The 24633-nt window shown below is 44.9% G+C and overlaps 1 protein-coding gene across 1 annotated transcript in view; it reads right to left on the reverse strand.

Annotated features, from left to right (window-relative positions):
- KANSL1 (KAT8 regulatory NSL complex subunit 1) overlaps nt 1-24633 on the reverse strand; it is a 1638220-nt gene that overhangs the window by 937437 nt on the left and 676150 nt on the right. The window contains exon 3 of the mRNA XM_044060463.1: nt 3-144. Within this exon, the coding sequence (XP_043916398.1) occupies nt 3-144 (142 nt within the window). The remainder of the gene's footprint in view (nt 1-2; nt 145-24633) is intronic.

The following is a 24633-nucleotide window of genomic DNA, read 5'->3' on the forward strand; positions in this document are numbered from 1 at the left end:
ACCTTGCTAGCTCGTATCTGCTTATAGTAATCAGTTTGCTGACGTATTCGATACTCTAAGTCAGACACATGAGCTTGTAGCCAGTTCCAGCGGCATACAATAGCAGCTCTCTCTTCTGCCCACCTCCATTCTGCTCTCCTCTGCCTGGAAAAAACAAACAAAAAAAACAGTACATTAAGCACAAACATACGTATTTCACAACAGGAGGAAGTATAATACACAAGATTCCTTCCACAGATGCGGTCACTTTACCACTTGCATTCCACAAAAACTTTTATTTAAATTAGTTCACTCTATAGAGTTTTACACGTTGCCCAACTTGAAAATGCTAAAAGAATTTAAAGTCCCTCTCCCTCCTTACTGACTCTATGGCTGAACAATGAGGAAAAGTGAACACAATGTAGTGCAAGTTGGTTTTGCTTAACCGTGATTAAAAGAAACTGAAGTAAAGCTGCTTGTATTAGTCACAATCCAGTGTAGGGTAACTCTGCAAAAGGTATGCAGACACTAAGTGATGCACATACATAAGGGATCAGTGCAGGCTGTTTCCTTGAACTTGTTCTATTTTATTGTAACCATTTACTTATACTTAGAAAGTACAGTTTTGTAAGACCTTACCATAACAGTAGATGACCTAGTGTTCCTTGTTCTTGGGATATCCTGCAGAGGATAGCCCAACACTCTGCCAGTACAAAAGCCTTTACACCTTCAGGAGTCCTATGTCAGATAAGTGCAAGGTGTCAAATGCATATGCGACATACTGACACCTAACTCAGAACTGAAGTGCCCCAGGAGAACCACAGCAACCCAAGAGAAACAATAATATGCCTGTTCAGGAAGGAAATCAGAAGGATACAAGGAATCCCCTTGGGGCAGCAGTAGGGTAAAAGAAAACGGGGAGCAGGAAAGAGGGATTAAACAGTGCAAATGTGAAGCTGGACATCTACTGTTACAGCAAGATCTTACAGAACTGTACTATGTCCTCCCTTAATCACAGCTGCGGTGTTATTTACTCTTGAAAGAGTACAAAAGCTAGTGGAAAGCATGGGAGGGGGAAGGCAGAGAAAAGCCCTCCACAAACCCATGAAGGATGGCCCTGGCAATAACCTGCCCTGGCAATGACAGACTTGTTAGGTAAAAAGTAAGAGTAGAAGATAGAGTAGCAGCTTCCAAGATGGATTTAGCATCCACACCCTTGGGGGGGGGGGGGCCACCAGAAGAGGCCACTGCCCTGGTAAAATGAGCACAAAGAAGGGAAAGCTACTTGCCATGAAAAGAACAAGAAATTACCTTGGAAATCAAGGAGGAGATGACTCACTCAAACTGCAAAACCCAACCTTCTGGCATGAAATGAAACTAAGTTGCTCAAATGCTTTCATGTTTTGTTTTTATCCAAGTAATAAACGAGTTGCTCATCTAAATCAACGGAATGTAGTGCCCTCTCACTAGAAGCCTGTGCATTTAAGCACAATTTAACTTGTGCTCAGACTGATTTCAGGACAAATCATTCACTACCTTGGACATGAAAGGATTGATACAAACAGAACCCTGTCCTTGTGAAAAACCAAAAAAAAGTAACCACCATAACAGCTTGGAGTTCAGAAACCCTCTTAGCAAATGAGCCACCAGTAATACACAGTCTTCCAAGTACAATGCTGCAAGAAGAAATGTCAGTCTCAAAAGGGGTAGTCAATTTTTCAAGAACAAAACTAAAGTTCTAAGAGGGGAAAATAGTCTTTCTATTGGGGGGGGTTTGACTCCGAAACTAGAAGCTACAGGTGGACTTGGTCTCAGACAGGCAGACACGGCTGACAAATGAAGCCTATACGGAAGAATGTGCCAAACCAGCATTGATCAATTCACACAAATAAATGGCCAGAGAGACTCTTACAGAAAAAGCTTTCTAGTCATATTTGAGCCACCAAATCTAAGTTTCCATTTAGCCACATAGGATTTTCTAGTAGTGGGTTTTATGGCTTTGTAAAACCCACAGCACGTCCTCAAAAAATAGGTTTTTGGTACCTTTCATGCACCAGTCACAAAGTGTCAGTTGAAATGTCGACAAGAGTGAATGAGATCCTCATCTTGTGCAGGACCCATCCTGAGAGGTAACTTGTGATGACTGCCCCTAGCCAGGTGAAAAGGGAAAACAATGCTGTCGTTGCCAGAACGAAATCAGCGAGATTCTGGGCGTCCCCCACATGATCTTGTGCAAGACCCTGGGAAGCAGAGGAAGAGAAGGACAGGTAAACAGAAAAATTCCCCTCCAAGAAAAAGGCACAATGTCCACTTTCCAAGTCAGGCGATTTGGAATGCAAACAAAACTGGTGAAATTGCCTGTTAAGAGTGGAGGCAAAAAGATCTACCGAGGAGCATCTCACAGATGTACAATGTCGAAAAAAACCTCCTTGCGAAGTATCCATTCAGAAGGATGTGTTCTGGACCTGCTCAAGGAGTCTCCCACCAGACTGTGCTCTGAAGAGAGAGAGAAACCACATGAAGAAATTATAGTTGTATACACTTACCATAAATATAGACTATAATCACTGTTGCAGTTATAACTGCTGGGGCTTCCTGCCGTGGAAGCCCTTGGCTGGCCATACTACCAGAAAATTCTCCCATCCTAGGAGTCATCAGGTGCCATAATCACAGCACCTTCTTGTCCCCAACACGGAGCCGCCCCTAACAGGTCCCTAAGATCAGGGGACCAAGCTCAGACTCCACAGTATGCAATAACGAGGAGGGAACAACCTGGAATTAGAGAGAAGAGCCACCCCAATCCCACAGGCAAGAGAGAAAGGACAGAGGGAAGGAATACTGCAACAAAGAAAGCACTAACATCTACATTTATGGTAAGTGTACACAACTGTACTACGTTCTTAGTGTTTTGCTGCTGCAGTCCTAACTGATGGGATTACTCCCAAAGCTGAAAGGAGATTAGAGTAGAGTAGTGGCAAACCCTGCTCTAGACTTGGAAACGTTTGGAAGATGATGTGCAGTGAAGTTATGTATAGAGGACAAAGTAGTGGCTTCCAAAATGCCCTTAGTGGCCACCCCTTTAAGAAAAGAAGCAGATGCAGTAACCTTAGTGGGAGTGCGTCTTAACAGGGTCTGGAGGCTTCTTTCCATGATGGCTGTAGCAAAATAAATAAAACTGATTCAGTGGGAGATCCATTTGGAAATTGTTTAGAAACTGGTCTCCCCTAAGAGCTACAGGCAAAAGCCACAAAAAAACTCTCACTTCCTGACATTCTTGATTCTGTCCAGGCAGTAATGGAGTTACCTATGCACATCCCATGTATGAAGTTTTTTTTTCCCCCTTGTTTTGAGGGTGAGGAAAGAATGTAGGCAAGCGCATGGTCTGCTTTAAAGAAATCTCTGTCAATACCTTAAACATAATGGAAGGACCTAGTCTTTAGCAGAGAGACTGTCTGGGTGGAAAATGAAAGATTCCACACACAAGGGCCTGAAGCTCTGAAACCCTTCTAGACGAAGTACTGACTACTAGGAAAGCAGTCTTCCAGATCAGGAATTTTCTGTGAAAGCAGCTGTCTTGAAAGGTGGGAGGGTTGAGCTTCTCCAGAAAAAGGATCCCACGGGGAACAAAAGGTTGTCTCAGTGGCCTAAATTGGAGAATCCCTCTCTGGAACCGTTTCATGAGAGAATGGGAAACAAGAGGAGGTTGAGAAGGCAGACAGGCTGAAATTGCTGAAGCGTGGATTTTTTTCTTCATAGAGGAATAAGACTGTCCTTTTGCAAAACCAGCTGATAAGGATCAGAGTAATCCGAGCTTGCTGACGGCTTTGTCCCTTTTGTCTGCACCATATAGATTCTCTTCCACTTGGCAAAGACTTCCTAGTGCTTGGTCTACTGGTTTCTTTTGAATGTCCAGGACCTTGTTGTTCAGGGGTGCCCCCCTCCACAGGATCAAGGTATCAAAGCTGACAATATGAATGTGTTCAGGTTAGGGTCTATAATGATGCTCTTATTCTGCGTTAACAGGTACACTCACTGGGGCAGCAAATGTGGATTCTGTTGGTTAGGCTAAGCAATAGGGGATACCAGTGCTGCCCTGGCCAATCTGGGGTTATTAGAATGACCCTAGGTCCTTTTTTCCTAATCTTCAGCAGTACCCTTGAGAGCAAGGGTACTGGAAGGATGGCATACAGGAATAGTCCTGTCCAAGGGAAGCAGAAGACATCTGTCTTCCAGGCTAACCTAATTTTGGTCCTAGAGCAAAACTTTTTCAAGTGAACATTTTCGTTGGTGGTAGAAAGGTCCATCTGTGGCACACCTCATTCTTTAGCTACACTAAGAAAAACTTCCCAATGCAATTGCCACCAGTGAGCGCCTGGCAGGCTCCTACAGAGGTGATCCACCAGTTGATTGGCTTCTCCTGGTGGGTACTGTGCCAGGAGGTGCAGGCCTAGGGAGCTTGCAACTTCCCAAAGGTCCATTGCTAGGTGACAGATACGTGAGCCCCCCAGCTTATGTACCATGTAACCACGGCACTGTCTGTTTCCATTGGTCTTTGAAGGCAGACCTTTTAGGACTGCCATTATTTCTTTTAGGTTGATGCATTCTTTTTCGACTGGGAGTCACACCTGCCCCGAGCCTGGAAGCTGCTGAAGTTGCTCCCCAGGCTATATCAGAGGCATTTGTTGTTAGACTTTGGCTCTAAGGGATGAACCTGAAGGGATGGCCTGGATTGAGGGAGCAGGCCCACCAGGCAAACTTTCCGGAGACAAGGAAGAAGTTTTGCTCTGAAGTTGAGGGACTGTGAATGATGCCACCACACATTTCTGTTATACCACTGCAGCTTCCTCATATGTAGTCCATTCAGGAGGACCATGAGGATCCAAAGGCCACCAAGGTTCTGAGGTACAATCTGGCTATGAAGTAGTTTCTGACAAGGAGCTTTTTAAGTACAGAGCTAGAAAGGTGACCTTGTCTGCAGGAAGGCAGGCTTTCTGAAGAGGAGAGTCCAATAAAGCCCACAAAAAATCCCTGCTTGTGGGTATGGTGTGAGACTTTGGGGTACTGTTGGTGAACGCCACTGAAGCATTTATTTTTTTTTTTTGGGGGGGGGGGGGTAATAAGCAGATCTGCTTTGAGTTTTTCCTAGATCTGTTGCCAGAATGAGGCAACCATCTAAGCAGGGGTAAATCCGAAAACCCTTTGTCCTGCAAAAAGCCATCACTGAGGCTAAGTGTTCTGGGAAAACCTTGGATGCAGTAGACAAGCCAAACGACAGGGCAAAGAACTGAATGCCTCATACCTGCTCTGAAGCCCAAGAACCTCCCATGAGATTCTTCTATAGGAATGTGGAGGTATCCATTTTTCAGATCAAGAAGTTATCTACTCACCATAACGTTCGATGTATGCAGTCCATCTCGCCTCACATTCTTACCTGTGGGTTCAGAGCCGAATATCGGCTCAGACTCGGCCTATTTTACTAGCTCAAAAGTCTCTGATTGGCTGGGCCAAGAGGGTATTCCATGGTACCCTGCTTCGTATCCCCAGATCTAGTTTGCTGCTAACATAATTACTGCATACATACCACGCATCCATACAAACAAAAACTATTCAAAGGGACTCTGCAGGATACAATCTAACTTCCAAATCCTCCAGGCAGGGGGAAGGCGGAAGGGTAAGAATGTGAGGCGAGATGGACTACAAACATAGAACGTTATGGTGAGTACATAACTTCTTGATGTTATGTAGTCCTATCTCGCCTACATTCTTACCCGTGGGACAGCATCCCTAGCACCTACATCCTGGGTGGCTCATAGGAAAATACTCCTGAGAACTGTGGAGCCAAATGAAGATCTGCCCCTGGAAAACACGTCCAATTTGTAAGGAAAAACAAAGGTATGAGGAGAAGCCCAAGTGGCCGCAGCACATATATCATCCATTGACAATCTAGCTTGATACGCTCTGGATGAGGAGACAGCTCTTGTGGAGTGGGCTTTAGCTGGAAAAGGCAAATTTTTACCTGTCTGATAGATGAAGGAAATACATTTGGCTATCCATCTAGAGAGCGTGACCTTGGATACCGGAGAACCAGACCGGTTCTCCGAAAAGGAGACAGAGTTGGTCAGATTTCTGGACATCTTTTGTCCGGTGTAGATAGAAGCGTAACTGTCTATGTACATCCAATTGGTGAAATCTGAAATCTGCCTTGTTAGAAAAATTGGGGAAGAAAACTGGCAGCTCAATAGACTGATTCATATTAGACACAGAAGACACTTTTAGACCAAACCCATCATTCCTTCCCAGAGAGACTATCTTTATGGAAGATCAAATATGGGGGTTTGATGGAGAGGGCTTGAATCTCAGAGACCCGCCTCGCTGAAATGATTACTGTTAAAAATGCTGTTTTCCATGACAAGAATTTTAACTCGCAGGTAAGCTGCAGGCTCGAATGGTGGAAGAGTGAGGGCTTGAACAAAACTGAGGTCCCAGGGCATGACAGGTTGGGATACTGGGGGACGAAGTAATAGAGTACCTTTAAGGAATGCGTTACATAGTCTGTGTGCCATAAGGCTAGGCTCATTGGCCACATGGAAGTTTGATATAGCCGCCAGCTGAACTTTGATGGCGGCTGATGCAGACCCTTGATAGAACAGCGTAGACAAAAACTCCAGAATCGAATCAATTGGAGCCGTGTAGGGATCAATGCCTCTAGAATGAGCCCAGATAGAGAACCTTTTCCATTTGCTAGAGTAGATTTTTCTAGTGGATGGTTTATGAGGACGATAATATATGGATTACTTCCTGTGAAAAATTGTGACATCTGACTAACTATGGAAGTGGAGTAGCCAGGCTGTCAACCGGAGTGTCCTCAGAGAGGGGTGGAACTGTGTCAGTAAATCTGGAAGGGGTTCCAGAATCCAAGGGGTATCCACAATGTAAGGTTGAAGGAAGGGGAACCATACCGGACGAGGCCAGTGTGGGGCAATCAGAATCATTCTGCTTCCCAAAGATTGTGCTTTCTGAATCACCCTTGAGAGAAGGGGAAACTGAGGGAAAGCATAAAGCAGACCGGAGGGCCAATTGTGAGCACAGTGTCCCTGGGCGATTCCCCCGGTGGGGGGATCAGCGAGAAGTAGTTGCTGCATTTCGCATTGAGAGGGCAGGCAAAAAGGTTGCAGCAAGGTTGACCCCATCTGCTGAAGATTCGCTCTGCAACCAGGCGATTCAGGGACCACTCGTAGGGCATAAGGATTGCCCTGCTTAGCTTGTCTGCTATTACACTGGTCTTCCCCGGAATGTGCGTTGCCACCAGAAACTGTTGGGAAGCTATTGCCCAATGCCACACGCGCATGGCCTCTCTGCATAGTGGGTAAGATCGGGTTTCCCCTTGCTTGTTGAGATACCACACTACTGACATGTTGTCTGAGTGTATCGCAATAGTCCCTAGAGGAAGAACTTCTTGAAGACCGTCCTGCCGAGATAATGCCCTCCCCCACCCCACCTGGGAGGCGTCCGTGGTCACCGTGGCAACAGGGACAGGTGGAACAAAGGGCTTTCCCCCCCTCAAGTTGTTGGTGCACAGCCACCAACGGAGGTCCTGTTTGCATCTGTCTGTCATTAAGATTGGATGGGATAGCGGAGGTCTTTGGAGAGACCATTGGACAAAGAGGAGCCATTGAAGAAGTCTCATGTGTAATCTCTCTAGAGGAACCAACATGATAGTCGCCGCCATGGTACCTGGGAGTTGTAGAATCAGTCTTGCCTTCGCATGTCTCAGGGGCATCTGCGTGAGAATTTGTTGTTGCAACCCTGTGATCCTTTCTTGTGGTAAGAATGCTCTGATTTGAATGGTGTCCAACTATGCTCCTATAAAGGTGACACGCTGTAAGGGCAATAAGGCAGATTTTTTCCAGTTTACTGTTATGCCTAGTTGGTGACAGACTGATGGTAGTGTCCCTGGTCTAAATTAGTTGATGCCTGGTGGGGGCGGTGAGGAGCCAGTCGTCCAGGTACGGAAACACCTGGAATCATTGACGTCTCAAGTGAGCCGTCACCACTGCCATACACTTGGTGAACACCCTGGGGGCTGTGGTGAGACCAAACGGCAGGGCTCGAAACTGGAAGTGACTGGCTACCAGCCGGAAGCGTAGGTGACTCCTGGATGCCCTGTCCATTTTGACATGGTAGTAAGCATACTTGAGATCGATGGAGCACATACATACTTCCTCTCCCAACAATCGGAGAATGGATTGTAGAGTGACCATAGCGGATTTGGACTTGTGTATGTAATTGTTGAGTTGACTGAGATCTAGTATGAGTCTCAGGTCCCCTGTTCTTTTTGGCACCAAAAAGAATCTTGAGTAAGTCCCTAATCCGATTTGATCTGAGGGGGCTGGTTGGATGGCTCCTTTCTCTAGCAGCTGAGATATCTCTGAGGCTGCTTGATCCCTTCGACTGGGTGGAACGTCTGGGATTTTTCTTATTGGAGTGGGTACCGAAGAGAATGGAATGAGGTAACCTCTGGAAATTATCCTTAATACCCATCGGTCCTGGGTGATGCTTTCCCAGGCTTCCGGATACAAGGAGATTCGACCCCCCGACTGGCTCCGGATAAGCACAGTCAGGCACACCCTCAGGAATGAGAGTATGGGGAAACCACGGAAGGAGTCGCCGTCTTCGGAAATGCAGGGGCTCCCTCTGCCTCTGGGGCGATGTCTCCCTGAATAACTCCCCCCTCCCCTGCGTCTGGAGGGGGGTTCACCTTGTGCGGCAGGAAAAAAAAGTACAGTTCTGTACCTACCATAAATGTAGATGTTAGAGTGCTAATACAGCTGCAGTCGTAACAGATGGGTTCTCCTGCCGTCAGACGGGTCCTCGGTCGGCCGAATTCCAAAGTCTAGGTCCGGCGTCGGTGGTCGCCGCTTCTTCCCTGACGTCAGTGCGACAGGGGTATAAAAGAACCAGCAGACGCCATTTTCTTCAGTTTTTCTTGCCCCAGATGTCAGGTGCCCCCAGAAGGAAGGCAATACATAAATTTGTGTAATAAAGCAATGCCATATAATCAGAATACAGTAGTTGCAAGCAAATACGCCATAAATGAATACCCCAATCAGGTTGTATGAGGAGGTGTTGGGCAATAGGCCTGTCCCAAGAGGGGAAGGAGGGAGGGAAACCTGGACTGCAGCTGTATTAGCACTAACATCTACATTTATGGTAAGTACAAAACTGTACTATGTTCATCGTGCATACAGCTGCAGTCATAACAGATGGGTAGAATCCCAAAGCTAAGAAAGGGGTGGTACGCACTAGGTGGAACTAGGAGGAGCCAGGATGCCCTGCAAGACTGCAGTGGCAAAGCCTGCTCTAGTTTTGGAGTATAATGGTAGGCGGTAGTGCTTGGAGAAGGTATGCACAGAACTCCAAGTGGCTGCTTCCAAAATATCTTGGGTAGGAACTCCTCTGAGGAAAGCTGCAGAGGTAGCTGCGGCCCTTGTGGAGTGAGATCCGATACCTGCAGGTACAGTTTTGCCATAAGAGTAACAAAAGCGTATGCAGTGGGCTATCCATTTTGAGATTGTCTGTTTGGAAATTGGCTTCCCTTGAGCTCCTATAGCATAGGACACAGAGCTGTTCTGATTTTCTGAAAAGCTTTGTTCTGTCCAAATAATAACGCAGTTGTCTGTGGATGTCCAAGGAATGTAGTAATCTCTCCCCTTTGTTTTAAGGATTAGGATAAAAGGTAGGCAAGTGTATAGCCCGATTCAAAGCTACCCTGGATACCACTTTTGGCATAAAGGACGGGTTGGTTCGTAAGGAAACTCTGTCCTGATGGAAGATGATAAAAGGCTGTACAGCCATGAGGGCTTGTAATTCCGATACCCTACGAGCTGAGGTAATAGCCAGAAGGAAAGCTGTTTTCCAGGACAAATATTGCAAATCTGTTGAGGCAGCTGGCTCAAAAGGAGGCAAGGTCAGCTTTTCTAGAATGAAATTGTGGTCCCAAGCAGGAATTGGTTGTTTCCTTGGGGGTTTTATATTCTTAGCCCCTCTGAGGAACTGTCTTAAGAGGGGGTGAGAATAAAGGTGGATCAGTGTTGTATTCTGCAGAAATGGCTGAGACATGGATTTTGATGGAGGAGAATGAAAGCCCACTGCTTAGCAGCTCAGCTAGATACTGTGATATTTGAGGTAAATTCAGATTTCCAGGATTCTGGCCCTTTTTCTCATTCCAGGCACAAAACCGTTTCCATTTTGCGGAGTAAGCTTTCTAGTAGACTGCCTTCTGGCCTCCAAAATGATATCCTGCACCTCCTTGGAGAGTAGGGTCTGTTGTGATGTTAAGGAATCTTCCATGCGACCAGATTGGGTTTTTCAGCTGACTGTGAAGAGTTTTGAAGCTGTGCTGAGTCAGAAGAGGCATTAGAGGTAGGGTCCATGGTGGGGAATGCGTCAGGCTCCTCAGGAGTGGGTACCAGTGTTGTCTTGGCCAGTCTGGAGCAATGAGAATCATCTTTGGTCTGTCTGCTCTGGTTTTTAATAGAACTTTGGGCAGCAGAGGAAGAGGTGGGAAGGCATAAACTGTCATTGTTGTCCAACTGAAAGAGCGTCCACTCTCCAGGCCTTTGGATGAAAAGTCCTTGAGCAGAATTTTGTCAATTGGCGATTTTTGTGGGAGGCAAAGAGATCTATGTCTGGCCTTCCCCATGCTTGAATTATCTCTGTAAAAACTTGAGGATGCAACTTCCATTCATGTGTCATATTTCTGCTTAGTTCGTCTGCCAGCGTGTTTTCCTTGCCTGGCAAGTACTGTGCTTGAAGTTCGATTTGTAATTCCAGAGCCATGTTCCAAAGTGACTTGGCCAGCCTGCATAGGGGGTATGAATGGGTTCCTCCCAGTTTGTTTATGTACCACATTACTGTGGTGTTGTCTGTCCTTATCAATAGTTGACCTGGATGCAGAAGGTCTTTGAAAGCTATAATAGCATTTATTACTGCTAGCATTTCCTTTTGATTGATGTGAAGGTGCTTTTCTTTTTGGGACCATTTGCCCTGAATGCACCGATCTGTCATGTGTGCCCCCCAGGCGTAGTCCGAGGCGTCTGTTGTGATGACTTGATTTGCTTGAGGCTTGCAGAATGGGAGACCTGTGTTTGTTTGGCATGCTTGAGCCCACCACAGAAATTCCTGTTGAAGACATGGAATTAGTGGTATTATTGTTTCCAAACTGTGGCTGTGTTGAGACCATAGGTTTTTCAGGTACCATTGAAGTTTCCTCATATGCAGCTTTGCACATGGGATTAGTAGGATGCAAGATGCCATGAATCCCAGAGCCTGCAGGATTTTCCTTGCAGTCAGCCTGGTGAAAATTGCTAGTGTTCTGAAGTATTGAGTTAGTGGCCCCTGCTTCTCTGGCGTGAGGTAGGCCATCTGGGTGTTTGTGTCCAAGTTGGCACCCAGGAAAATTATTTTCTGAGAGGGTATTAGCCTTGATTTCTTTTTGTTGACTGTGTATCCCAGAGAATTCAACAACATTATTACATAAGCCAGATGTTTCAGAAGTATGTGCTTGCTGTCCGCTTGGATCAGGCAGTCGTCCAAATATGGGTATACTTGTATCCCTTGAAGTCTGCAGTAGGCAATTACTGATGCCAGGCATTTCGTGAATACTCTGGGCGCAGTAGACAAGCCAAAGGGCAATGCAGAGAATTGATAATGGGTTGAACCTGCAAGAAATCTGAGGCATCTTCTGCAATTTTGTCTGATTGGGACATGCAGGTATGCCTCCTTGAGGTCCAATGTTACCAGCCAAGACTCCTTGCCCAGCATGGGAAGAAGCTGCTGTAAAGTGAGCATCTTGAATTTTGGTACGAGTAAAAATGTGCTTAGGATGGATAGGTCCAAAATAAGTCTCCAATCTTTTCCCTTCTTTGGTACCAGGAATAGTCTGGAATAAAAACCTTGACCTTGTTCGTGAGTAGGTACCTCTTGAATAGCTTTCATGTCCATGAGATCTGAAATTTGTCTCTGTGCCTCTGCCCTTTGATTGTGTGGCAGGTTTGGCATGCCTCTCATTTTGGAAGGGTGTGAAAATGGAATTTGTAGCCACTGTTTATAATGTCCAGGATCCATTTGTCTTTTGTGACAATATGCCATTTTTTTGAAAATAATGCCAGTTTTCCGCCTAAGGGTGCTGCCATTTGAGCCTTGCTTGGCATGCAAAGGGGAAGTCATTGGGCTTGCTTTCTGAATGGCTGCGAACTATCCTCACCACCTCTGTGTAGGAGCTTGCCATTGTCTGCCTCTAAACGATCCTTGAGATTGCCCTCTGCCCCTTGGGCGCCTGTATCTACCTCTTTGGGGTCTGTCCATGGCTGGAAAGGACCAAATTTTGGAAGGCCAATTTCTACTGAAACGTGGAGGTTGTACCTGTAGAAAATCTTTCACTGTTTGCATTGATTTAGCCTTTTCCTCCATTTTCTTTAATACCTCCTCAGCTTTAACACCAAATAATACATCCTTTTGAAGAGGGGCATCTAGTAATTTAGCTTTGACATGATCTGGTAAGGTTTGTTCCTTGAGCCAGGCATGTCGATGTACGACTGATCCTGTAACAGCAGCTCTACATGAGGCCTCTAGAGCATCAAAACCACATTGCAAGGTATGTTTACCCACTTGTTCTGCACTATGCATCAAATCCTGCAACTCCAAGTCTGGTTGTTCAGGTTGTGACATTTTACTTCTCAATTGTGATAACAGAAACTGTTGGTACTTTAGCATATGGAACTGGCAGTTTAATGCCCTCATGGTTAAGGTGGTCGAGGTATATACCTTTTTTCCCCACCTTTCTAAGGATCTGGAATTTCTCTCGGAAGGTAATGGATTTTTAGCAGTGGAGGCCTTAATTCCCTTGGGGCCCTGCGAGATAGTTTCTGGGTCAGCCGCATGGCTTTTGTATAAAAATTGGTGAGAGTCAGGAACCCGGTAGTACCAGTCAGGCTTGACTGGGGCTGGAGGTAAAGAATCTGGGTTATGGCAGGCCTCCGAGTACACATCATCTAGTATGTCTAAGACAGGAGGTATAGCCAGAGGCCTGTGCTGAGGTAGCAAGAGAAAATCCCTAAGCCTTTTCTTGGAATCTGAGTACTCTTGGCCTTCCCAGTGGAAGTGTTCCCTTAAGGTATGCAAGGTTTCCCCAAATGAGTAATCCTCTGGGGGGGGGGGGGACAGAGGGAATGGACTCCTCTGCATCAGAATCTTCAAAAGGGGAGTAAGAATGTTCCTGTTCATCAGAGTGCTCTGATATAATGGAGGCCTGCTCAGAGGAGGGGGATTCTTCCTCCACTCTGGGCCTTTTGTCCGGAGGGGGGTTGAGAGCCCCTGATAAGAGTAATTAAATCCTCAGCCATTTTAAGCATCTGTTTATTAGGCATGGGGCCTGGAGAAGGGCCCTGTGTAGCTTGTCTCTTAGAATGCATGGCTGCTTTTAGACTTAGTGAAAGCCTTGATGGAAAAAGAAGAGGAAGGTCTGAAGACACCTTGAGAGGAGGCAGACCTGTCTACATTTTGAGATTCACCACCAAGAGTGGCTTCGGTATCTGTAGTCGGGGTGTGGGCTGAGGAGCCTGCGACCTCGGGTACAGAAGACACCGCCAATGAAGTGTAGTCAGGGGCTGCGTAGGCGCCTCGCTGAGAACGGACCACCTGTAGTCGGCTTTGGCGTGGTGTCGGTAGAGGCCACGGACCTAGTGTGTCGGTCCTTATCTCTGCATTTTTTTAGACAAAACTGGAGTCTGAGTATCCGACGACATAATATAGTTAAATTTTTTGCCAAAATAATGCTGGGTGAACTCCGCCCGACGCTTAATGGTGCGTTTGAATGTAGCACAAAAACGACACACCGAGACGTCGTGGTCTGGGCATAAGCAAGGAATACAGAGGGAATGAAAATCCTTATGCGGTATTTGCTTCCCACATGAAATACAATTATTAACTTTGTCTGACATCGGTCTGAGGCAAGAAAAGTTTCCCAAACGGGGTTCTTAGCTTTCAAGAAGACTTCAGTTGCAAAATTCTCGTAATTTTAGGAGCTGGCCGACTGGCACTTGCGAACTGCTTCTGCTTCGGGCACCGCGCGGCAAGAAAGACTGAAGAAAATGGTGTCGGCTGGTTCTTTTATACCCCTGTTGCACTGTCAGGGAAGAAGCGATGACAACCGACGCCGGACCTAGACTTTGGAATTCGGCCGACAGAGGACCCCGCCTGACGGCAGGAGAACCCATCTGTTATGACTGCAGCTGTATGCACGATAAACATCCTATGTGATTTCTTGAACTATACCCCCCCACCCCCCGCTGGGCCTTGGGATAAGGCCTAGACGGAAGGGAAACACGGACCCCTACGGCAGACAGGGTCTTTCCCTCTTGCTCGCACCTGGTGAGGGTGTCTTTCACTTTGGTCTCAAACAAGGAGGAACCATCAAAATGAGCATCAGTGAAGGAAGACTTGAAGGCCTCCGCGAAGTGACACAGGCGCAGCCAGACTTGCTTTCTAAGGGCTACCCCTGAGCAGGCCGCCCTACTCGCTCCCTCTGCCGCATACGATACGAGTCGCATGGACGAGTTTGCGATGGAGTTGAGGGTAGAAACCTGTGTGTTAACTGTCTGAGCTACCGCCTCAGGTATGGTACCCGCAAGAGCATCTCCCAGTTCTTTATGGAGATCTCTCTGGAGCCGAGTGAAACGGGACAAGTAATTCAGCAGCCGTAAAGTGAAGGCGGCTGAAGACAGGGTACGCTTCCCGTACCGGTCCATAGTCCTTGACTCCTTGTTAGGAGGATGGACAGACGAGGAAGACTCTGCAACTTCCTTCTGGGTGACTGCCGCCACCCCCATGGCATCTACAGGGACTCCCTTTCACAGAAACTCTTTTCCCTGAGGGGCGGAGAGAAATTTGTTGGGGTGCCTGGGTACGGGCTCCACAGAATCAGGTTTTTCCCATACCCTTCGACAAATAAGGTCAAGAAGTTCATCGAAGGGTGGAGACACCCAAGAGGCGGAGGGTTGAGCACCAAAAGCCTTAAGGAATACTGACTCCTCCTCGGAAGGGGCTTTGGAAGGCCAGTCTCCTCTCTGTTTCAGTATCTCCAGGATATCGGAGAAGGAAACATCATCAGAGAAAGACTTGGGGGATCCTTCCGATACCTCGAGGTCCGTATCGGAAGTGAGAGACTTGTCCTGGGAGTCTATGTGCTTTCTCTTCCACAACTTCTTTCTGGGAGGTTCCTCAGGCACTGGCTCTGAGAGACCTTCAGAAAGTGGGGGACCGCTCGTGGAGGTGTCCTTAGGGCCTGGTGCTCTACTGTCCAATAACAGGTGAGTGTCCTAAGCTCTCGCCGGAGTGGTAGGGGATGAAATAACCGACCTGAGTGATGTAGCTGACGATCTGGCCAGCGCGCTCCGCATGGCCTCGAAGGCAGCCCCCCCCAGTCCGAAGACCGACCTCCAAGGCGATGCACCGAGTGGGAGACTTTAAACCGAAAGATGTTCCGAAGTATCCCCTTCAGGCCCGACCGAGGAGACAAGAGTTTCGAAACCTGTGGACGGGACTGACATGGTCGGAGCAGAGGTCGGCACAGATAAACCCAGGGGGGGTTATCGGAGCCGGCGCAAGATCATCACTCGAAGCGGAAAATACCGGCTCTGACAAGGATGTGCTTGGAGGAGGAATCTAAACAGCCACTCCGGAGCCAACTGGGTCGGAGTCTAAAACAATTTAGCCAACACCGACGACTGTAAGAGCCTCTGCACTACTCTATCCACATCCAAATCAGAAAGCCTGGAGGATTTGGAGGAGATGGATGGGGATTGGGATCTCTTATCTGGTGAACCATGCCTCACACTAGGCGACCGGCTCCGAATGGGTTCGAGGATGATCGGAGCGGACGCCGATTCACTTAACACAGATACCTCCTGCGGCCCCGAGGACAGTGGAGCCGAGGAAGCAGAGTCCAGTATAGTAATCTTCTCCGGAGGCTCCGAAGATGCACATGGAGCCGGAGACCTTTTCTTGGACTTGGAGGCTTTAGATTTCGACAGAGCTGGAAGCCGAATCTATAGCTTCCTCAAAAGACGGTTTTAGCAGTCCCTTTAAAATCAATTTGTTTTTCCTCTTGGAGCACCAGAGGACTGAAGGCGTGGCAAAAGCTACACGACTCCTGTAAATGGATGGCTCCAAGGCAGTAGAAACATACAGAGTGTCCCATCTGTGATGGACATTTTATATCCGCATTTTGAACACTTTTTAAAGTCAGAAGGCTTATGTTCCTTCTGATCCTTAGACATTATCTGTTACTGTAGAGAAAGTGTTAAACTTCCAAAACGTTCACTACAATTAAACTTCCAAACGGGCGGGAAAGCCCACAACGTTCACTGCAAACAGTACTACACAGACTGAGCGAAGCCCTAAACAATTAGCAACAAATGACACCACTGAAAGAACCTCTAACTAAAACGGTTCTTAAACAATACGGAAACAAACACATGAACAACTCACTAAGGGAGGACTAGGTCCTCTAACTACAACGGGCCTAGCCCGTGGGAACAGTTAGTGATACCACAAAAACACCAAGAAACACAATCACAGCGACAGCAGCAAGATGTAGCTATTAAAATAGCTTTTGAGTACAAGAGAAATAAGTCAAAAGAGGTACTTAGCCACAGCCAAGCGAGACCACGTCCAAGCTCTACAAACGGCAAACAAGATCTGGGGCTACGAAGCAGGGTACCATGGGATACCCTCTTAGCCCAGCCAATCAGAAACTTTTGAGCTAGTAAAATAGGCAGAGTCAGCCGATATTCAGCTCCGAACCCACGGGTAAGAATGTAGGCGAGATAGGACTACATAACATCCAAGGTTACCATGAAGGCTTTGGGGGAGATCATGGTCAGTAGTTTTTGAATTCTGTGACCTGCAAGAGTTGGCAAAGTCTTGACAGGTCCAGAATCTACCTCCATGTACCCTCTTTTCTGGGGACTAGGAAAAGTCTAGAGTAAAAACCTTTTCCTTGTAATGAAACTAGCACTGGCTCCAAAGAGCATTGGGTGCACAGAGGCTGTATTTTAAGGCCTCTGCATTTTGGATATCTGGTAAATATGATCAAATCTGGGGCTGTATGAACTGGAGTTTGTAACCTCTTTGAATGACTTGGTACCCACTGATCCCTGGTAATGAGGGTTAATTCTGAAGAGGTACAGCTGTCGTCCTAACCTGGGACAGGAAGGATAGGGAGGGGGAAAGGAAGTACCATGGAAGAATCATGACTGCTCACTGCTAGATCCCTGGAGGCAAGATCCCACAGGTCTGTTGGAATCTGCTTGCCACCATCTTGGACGCTGGTGCTGCATTTGGCTTCTTTCTGTTTGAAGTCACCTATGTCTAGGTTTAGACTGGGAGGCTGGAAAGGACCAGTGTTTGGTAGGATAACTGCAGCTAAAATGAGGTCGGATCTGAAGAAAGTCCTGGACAATTTGCATGAACTTGGCCTTATACTCCTCAAGCATGTTGTCAACCTTGGGGCCAAAAGGAAACTGTGCCCAAAACAGCATCCAGGAGACAAAAACAGCATCCAGGAGACTGGATTTGAAATCTTCAGGGAGGGACTGCTCACTCAGGTCAGGCACACCTTCTAATGACAGCCTGTGGTTGCAGCCCTGTTGGAAGCTTCCAAAGCATCATAGTGCAGTGCAAGGAATGCTTAGCGACTTGAGAACAAGAACTGCATTAGTGCAGTAGCTCCTTTGAGGGGTCCTATTTTCAATTCCCAGTTTGTTTCATCTGGTATAAAATGGTTTCCTGATGCATCATGTGAAACTGGCAGTTCAAAGCCCTCATGACAAGGGCAGCAAAGGTGCTTGTGTGTGTGTGTGTGTGTGTGTGTGTGTGTGTGTGTGTGTGTGTGTGTGTGTTTAGGGGGGGGTATCACTTTTACTAGAAAATTCAGGGAGAGGGAAGCATGTGGATTTAATCAAGGAGATTAAATCTTCAGCCAACCTAACTAGGCCATGTTGATAGGCCTGTGTTTGGGAGGGATAGGCCTAATGGCAAAATCCCCACTAAGGCCAGCACGTGGACAGTCAAATCCCGTGGATGTTGCACTGAGGCAATCTCCTGAGAAGAAATTCAGTTGGTTTTAGATCGGTCGTCTAAAGCCGGAACCTGCAAAGCAGCCCTGGACCCAGACCCAAACAAGTCCTTCAGCTTGTAAGAAAGCAGAGGAAAGTACAGTTGTGTACACTTACCACAAATGTAGATGTTAGAGTGCATTCACTGTTGCAGTCATTACATTTGGGTAATCTGCTTGCAGGTTGCCCTCAGTCTGCCTGATTAACAAAGTCTTGGGTCCTGCGTCAGTTGCCGTCCCTTCTTCCATGACGTCAGGGGTATAAAACATGCAGCCGACGTCATTACATCAGTTTTTCTTGCCCCAGATGTCAGGTGCCCCCCCTCCAAATGGGGAGCAAACAAACAAAAACACACAGATATACCTCCAACAAAAAGTAAATACACCAAAAAGGCTTTTAAGCATAGTAAAGGAAAGTAGAGGTATAGCCAAAAGTTGGTAGGGGGCTGGAGGGAGAGTATCCAGGACTGCAACAGTGAATACACTCGAAAATCTACATTTATGGTTAGTGTACACAACTGTACTATGTTCTTAATGTTTCACTGTTGCAGTCATTACATTTGGGTAGAATCCCAAAGCTATGGTTGGAGAGGAGGAGTTTATATAGCATTAGGGCCAGCAATAAGGCCCTGCAAGACAGCAGTGGCAAAGCCAAGCTCTGGATTTAGAGAAAATTGGCAAATTATGCTGCTTTGTGAAAGTATGTACAGAACTCCAAGTAGCAGCTTCTAGGATGTCCCTGGTAGGAACACCTCTGAGAAAAGCTGCAGACGCAGATGCAGCCCTGGTGGAGTGAGATGTCCTTTTATTTGGATGCCAGCATATCTGTGATACAAGTAGGGCATCTATAACATGTTTTACTTCACTGTTGCCCAATCACCTCCAAGGGTCTGGGCTGAGACCTCAGCACAAGACATTCCAACAGCATGGGCTCCCAAGAATAGCCCATCCAGAAAGATGCCCCATCCAACTCCCTCATCATATACTAGGGCAACTTGCAGAGGGGGAAATTAAGACTGTAAGTTGCTGGACAGCCATCTGAACTTCAGGATGCCTACAGGGAACAAAAAGGGAAGGAAAGTGGAAATATTACTGCAACAGTGAATGTAAACTGCAGGCATGGTAAATTTCCAATACAACTGTACTGTTTTCACTCCATCATTCACTGATGTAGGAGTGACAGCACCGGGAAAGATTCCCAGACATTAAGAAAGAATGTGTGGCTGGCCCGAGAGGATGTAGTTTGAAGGTGGCGTGGTAGTACAACCCGGGTAAATCCTGCCTGTGGTCTAGGAACTATGTACAAGTAACAGTTTGAGAAGGTGTAGACAGATGACAAGGCAGATGTTTGCAAGATGGCAGACAGCACGTGTGCCCTGAGGGAAGCAAGAGTGGCTGCTGAGGCTTTGTCCAATGGACTCAACACCTGGTACAGAAATATGGGAAAAGTAAACAGAAGGAGATGCAGTGAACCAGTCACTCAGATGATCAACTTTGCAATTAGACTGCCTACCCTTCATAACTAGGCAAATTTTCTCAGCTGCCTTATGTATTTTCAGGGTATTCAAGACAGTTATCCCCTTTACCTGTGGAGTAGGGAAGAATACAGGGGTGTTTAAATGTTTTACTTGAGAAATTTCCACCACCACTTGTGGGTAATGAAGGTAGAAATGGTGTGGAGTGCTACCTGTCCTTATGGAAAACTAGAAAGGGGTGTTAACAGAAGAGGGCCTGCAGTTCTGGTATCTTTCTGGTGAGTAATAGCCAGTATTCTAGGGCTTCAAAAGTCCCTCAGCAAGTACAGAATAGAGAAAAACTACACCCACCCCCAAGTTATAAGTGACATCCTCCATTTCCTCTCTTCCTTTTCTCCAAAAGCATCTTTTTAGGAGGTAGGCTCCCAGGATACTTAGAAAACACAACAGCAAACATGCACCAGGTTCATACCCCCCCCTTTGTTTGAGGGCTAACTTCAAAAGATGTTGGCAAAAAGACTGCCCACAGGGTAAACATGTAAGAGGACAGGAATTCATATCTTCTGGTGTGAGGCAAAAAAGAATGCATCTAATCTATGTGGAACCACAGATCAGGTAGTTACTAAATTTAACAACTGCCTCTGCACCAGTGTCAAACAATAGCTACCAATACAAAAGTAAAATAAATAGGAAATTGCATACGTTGTACTTAATCTGTCCTCAGGAATACAATTTGACTGACTACACATGCAGCAAGAAAGATATGAAGACTGTGCCAGGGATGGCGGGAGTAAGCAATGTTTTTTCTAAAATTTTTTTTTTTTTTTTTCCAACACCTTTGAGATCACTTAAGACATTGGCAAACATACAGTTATATAAAAGAAAACCCCTGATTAACATGTTCCCAGTTACAAACATTACACATCACATATCCTTTTGTACAACTATCAAACTGCTCAATTCCTGCCTTCCCTTAAACCTCATTCCTCCTCCAAAACATTTTGCATGTATTCCTACAATTTGAACTTCTATGTAACTCGCTCCTACCCTTTTTCCAAGGCTGCACTTCCAAGTTCACTTATCCCTGTTACAATACTACATTATTCAAATAGTTTGTTTAGACTGACATTTTCTAGTAATCTCTTTCTTGGCAGCCACCATATTTAAACTTAACAAGGGGCCTATGTCTAAGCAATTCAGATTCTGTACCCAGCTGAAAAAAATAATTTCTTTACTTACACCCATTTGCTCACCTAGTATTTCTGACAGTACTCTTCAGAGAATTTTTAAATACTACCAAGTCATTATGCTCACAAAACATGTTCCATTACCTCTTTGCCATCACACTTCCAAAATGTGTCATCTACCCAAGGAAACAATGAGCGTCTGCTTGGGGTATAAAAATCCCTGTCCAAACTATTATAAGCAAAAATCTGCTAGACTTTGCTGCATATTTGGTTGCCAAACATCTATCCTCCCATTGTATTAGCAATACACAAGGAAACAATCACTTTCCAATCTTTCTAACCTCATCTGATTCTTGTAGTAACCACGCACATTTTCTACATTCAACTAAAAACTTACTACAGCAGGTTTTGCACCTAGGCTCCCCCTATTCTCTTCCCTTTGCTTACGCTCTTGATATCCATCTTGTTAGGGAAGGCAATCTATTAGCTTGCAGTTCAAACGTCGTCTTGGTCTCTTCCCACACTATTGCTTCTCTCTCATTTACTCAATACCTTGGTTCCTTTACCAGTTTTCTCCAATAAATTCCAGCCCCCTATGGCCTATTCGCTGCACCCCTAATTGCAGTCATCCCCTACTGGCAGGATCTCCTTTCTCCATTCTTGTGTTGGCTTAGTTCTTAGAATACTTAGCTACTTTATGAACATTTTCCATGTCTGTTATTCTACTTAAGGATCTGCATCCCAAATCCCACAATCTCCTTATTTCCTGACCCCCCCCATTTAATTATCCACTTCTACTTTCTGCTTATGTTATGTATATGAGCCTTAACTGTGTAGTGCAGCTTTAAAATACCTTCAAATCAAGTAATCCTAAAACACCTTGTTGCACTAGATCAACTTATCCCACTTGACCCTTGCCCTCTTACCCTCCCAGATAAATAACTTGAACTTTTAATTGTCCACATCATCCCCTCTGGCTGATGAAATACGCCTGATCTACATATTTTATCTACACACACACTGAAGAGACTAACATTTTTCACTGCTTGCATCTTATCCATAAACAAGAACTTAGATTCTCATTTTTTGTATCATCTTTTTGGTCTCTTCCCACATATCCTTAGCTGCTATAACAATTTTAATACATACTCTTCAACACTTCATTTTATCGTGCCCCCATATATATTGATACTGCAGAACCAATTCATGGTGTGGGTACATAGTTTTACATATACAACTTTTGTTTTATTCTTCATTAAAATTTTAAAGGCCAAAGACATGAAGCAGTCTCAGAATGTTCCACAGCACAGAGATGTCCCTTTCTGGCTTTATCAGGAACAAAATATAGTCTGCAAATAAAGCCATCTGTTCGCGATTACCATACCAATCATATCCTTGAAATTCTGAGTTTATTTTCTTTGTCAATGGCTAAATATAAAGCATATAAAAAGATAAAAGGACAACCCTCCCTGGTTCCTCTGTTCAGAGAACTTGTCAGAGGAACCCTCCCATTTAAATGTTTGCCTCTTATCCCTTATATATCCTCCTAATTACTGTATCAGGGAATGCAGATGCTTCCACTGCCCTACTCAAAACCTCAGCTTACTCTGTCAAATGCTCTTCTCCATCAAAACTCACCAACGGCAGCAGTATTTTCTTACATGTTGGTTCCATCAGGTTCATTTTTTTTTATTAATGTCCAATGTTTGCCTCCCCTCCACAAAACCCCACTGATCTATCTCAATTTTAGCAACACCCTTGCCATTCTTTTAGCCATTACACTTCATAATTACCATTTAAAACTGAACTGGGCCTATATGAAGCTGGATCTGATTTTTTTTTCCCAGTCCTTGGGTATTACAGCCACCACAGCTTTTCTCCAGGATGTTGGTACTTTCCTTCCTTTTAAAATACTGTTAAAACATTTTAAAATACTGTTAAAACATTACAGAACTTTAACCCCCTTCTTCCCTCCTAGCTTCCAAACTTCCACAGCAATTCCATCTATTCCTGGAAACTTTCCTGTAGATTAATTATACTATACCATTTTATCCCATCCTCTTCTCAACTACAAAATTGTTGACACGTTTTTACATCCAAACCTGGTATACTTAAGTCTTCCATAAGCATTTCCATTTGTGTACTCTGATTTCCACATTTCTCTACTTTATATAAATGTTCATAAAATTTCCAAAACACCTCCAATAGCGCCACAAGATCAATAGTTATTTTTCTTGTATATAGGTTACCCTAAGTTTGGCAGCAACCCTTTCTACTTTATTGCCCAAGTCTTTGTGCTAAAGAAGTTTTTGTGCTCAACTGCAATTTTTCTAAACTCTTGCATACTATCCAGATATTCCACTATTATCTTTAGGACTCTGCAGTTGTGCCTACTCTTGTTCTCAAGATTCCCCTTATTCTGCAATACTTTAACCTTTGTCAGTTCCTTTAAATAATTACTTAACCACATTTATACTTCTAGCCTATTTTTAAACTCCTTTCATTTCATCTCTCACTAGAAATGTCTTCAGAATATATAGCTATCTTCTCTGACTCTTGATTAACGTTTACTGCCCATTCCTTAAATTCCTCTCTTTTTAAAAGGTAGGTGGGGAAGCCCCAGTGTCATATTGTTACTTTTTTACCCTGCATTTTTATCTTAGCTGTTAATGGCACTTTACATGAAATAGCTGTGTGTGTGGAAGCTTTCAATTCAATGTACATGATACTCTTTTTCAAAAAAAAATGTACATGATACTCAAATATATTTCCTGTGTAGTCTAGCTCAGTTATTGTACCTTGGGGATATGAAAATTCTCTGAGTTGCTACTACTGAATTCATGTCCATCATAAAACATTTTCATAAGTTTCTTCAAAAATCTACCCTTTTATGTTTTCCTTTCTAGGTCTCCCGCATACATACTCACTGTTCCAAATCAAAGTTGCAGCCTCCATGTATAGCTAATGTTCTCAGCTGAAAGTGGATTTCTTCTCCCAAAAATTTCTTAAGCTCCTTAATAGCAGTTTTAGGTGGAACATAAATACAAGCCAGCACAATCCTCCTCCACCCTTGCCAATAGTCCCTTACCACCACAATTCTACCATTTTCCGCCACTCTTCTATCACTATTGCAGCTCCTCTAGCAACTAGCATAAGCACTCCCAGTTTCCTTTGTCTCTGACATTCTGCAGAATATCCATCTTGGAAATTTTTTCTTATTAACTTCACATGCTCAATTATTTCCATAAATCACCAAATATATATATATATATATATATATATATATATATATATATATATATATATACACACACACAACCTTTTTTAAACTTTTTCCAGCTTTTGTGTTACATGCACCCACTGTTTGTCAGGGTCATCCTTTATACAGTTGCTTTTAGTCATTTCCATTTGAAAGTATTTCACATTTTACAATACTTTGTTTCAATGAAAACTCAAACAAAAAAAATGCCTCTAGAATAACCCCCACAACCTATTAAAATATATACATAAAATTATGTACACCTTCAAATAATGATGTTTAACCCTTCTGAAAGGAACTGTCCCAAATTGACAGCTGCCCGAACAAGCATCAACTAACTTAAAAATGCAGTTACCCATACAGAGAAACATGTCGCAGCCTGTGCTCCTACTTAAACTAATTACAGTCTATTCTTGTCTTATTTTTATTCCCCTCCCAGATGTGAACAGCTTGTATGCTTTCAGAAAACGTTCAGCCTTGCAAAAGTGCTCTGGCTTTTATTACCTGCTCCAGCTTGCCTCTGTGGAAACAAAATGTAATGCTGCCCTCTAGTTGCAG

The sequence above is a fragment of the Protopterus annectens genome, chromosome 2.part0, assembly GCF_019279795.1.
Source record: "Protopterus annectens isolate FY-2018-M chromosome 2.part0, PAN1.0, whole genome shotgun sequence".
Taxonomy (NCBI): Eukaryota; Metazoa; Chordata; order Ceratodontiformes; family Protopteridae; genus Protopterus; species Protopterus annectens.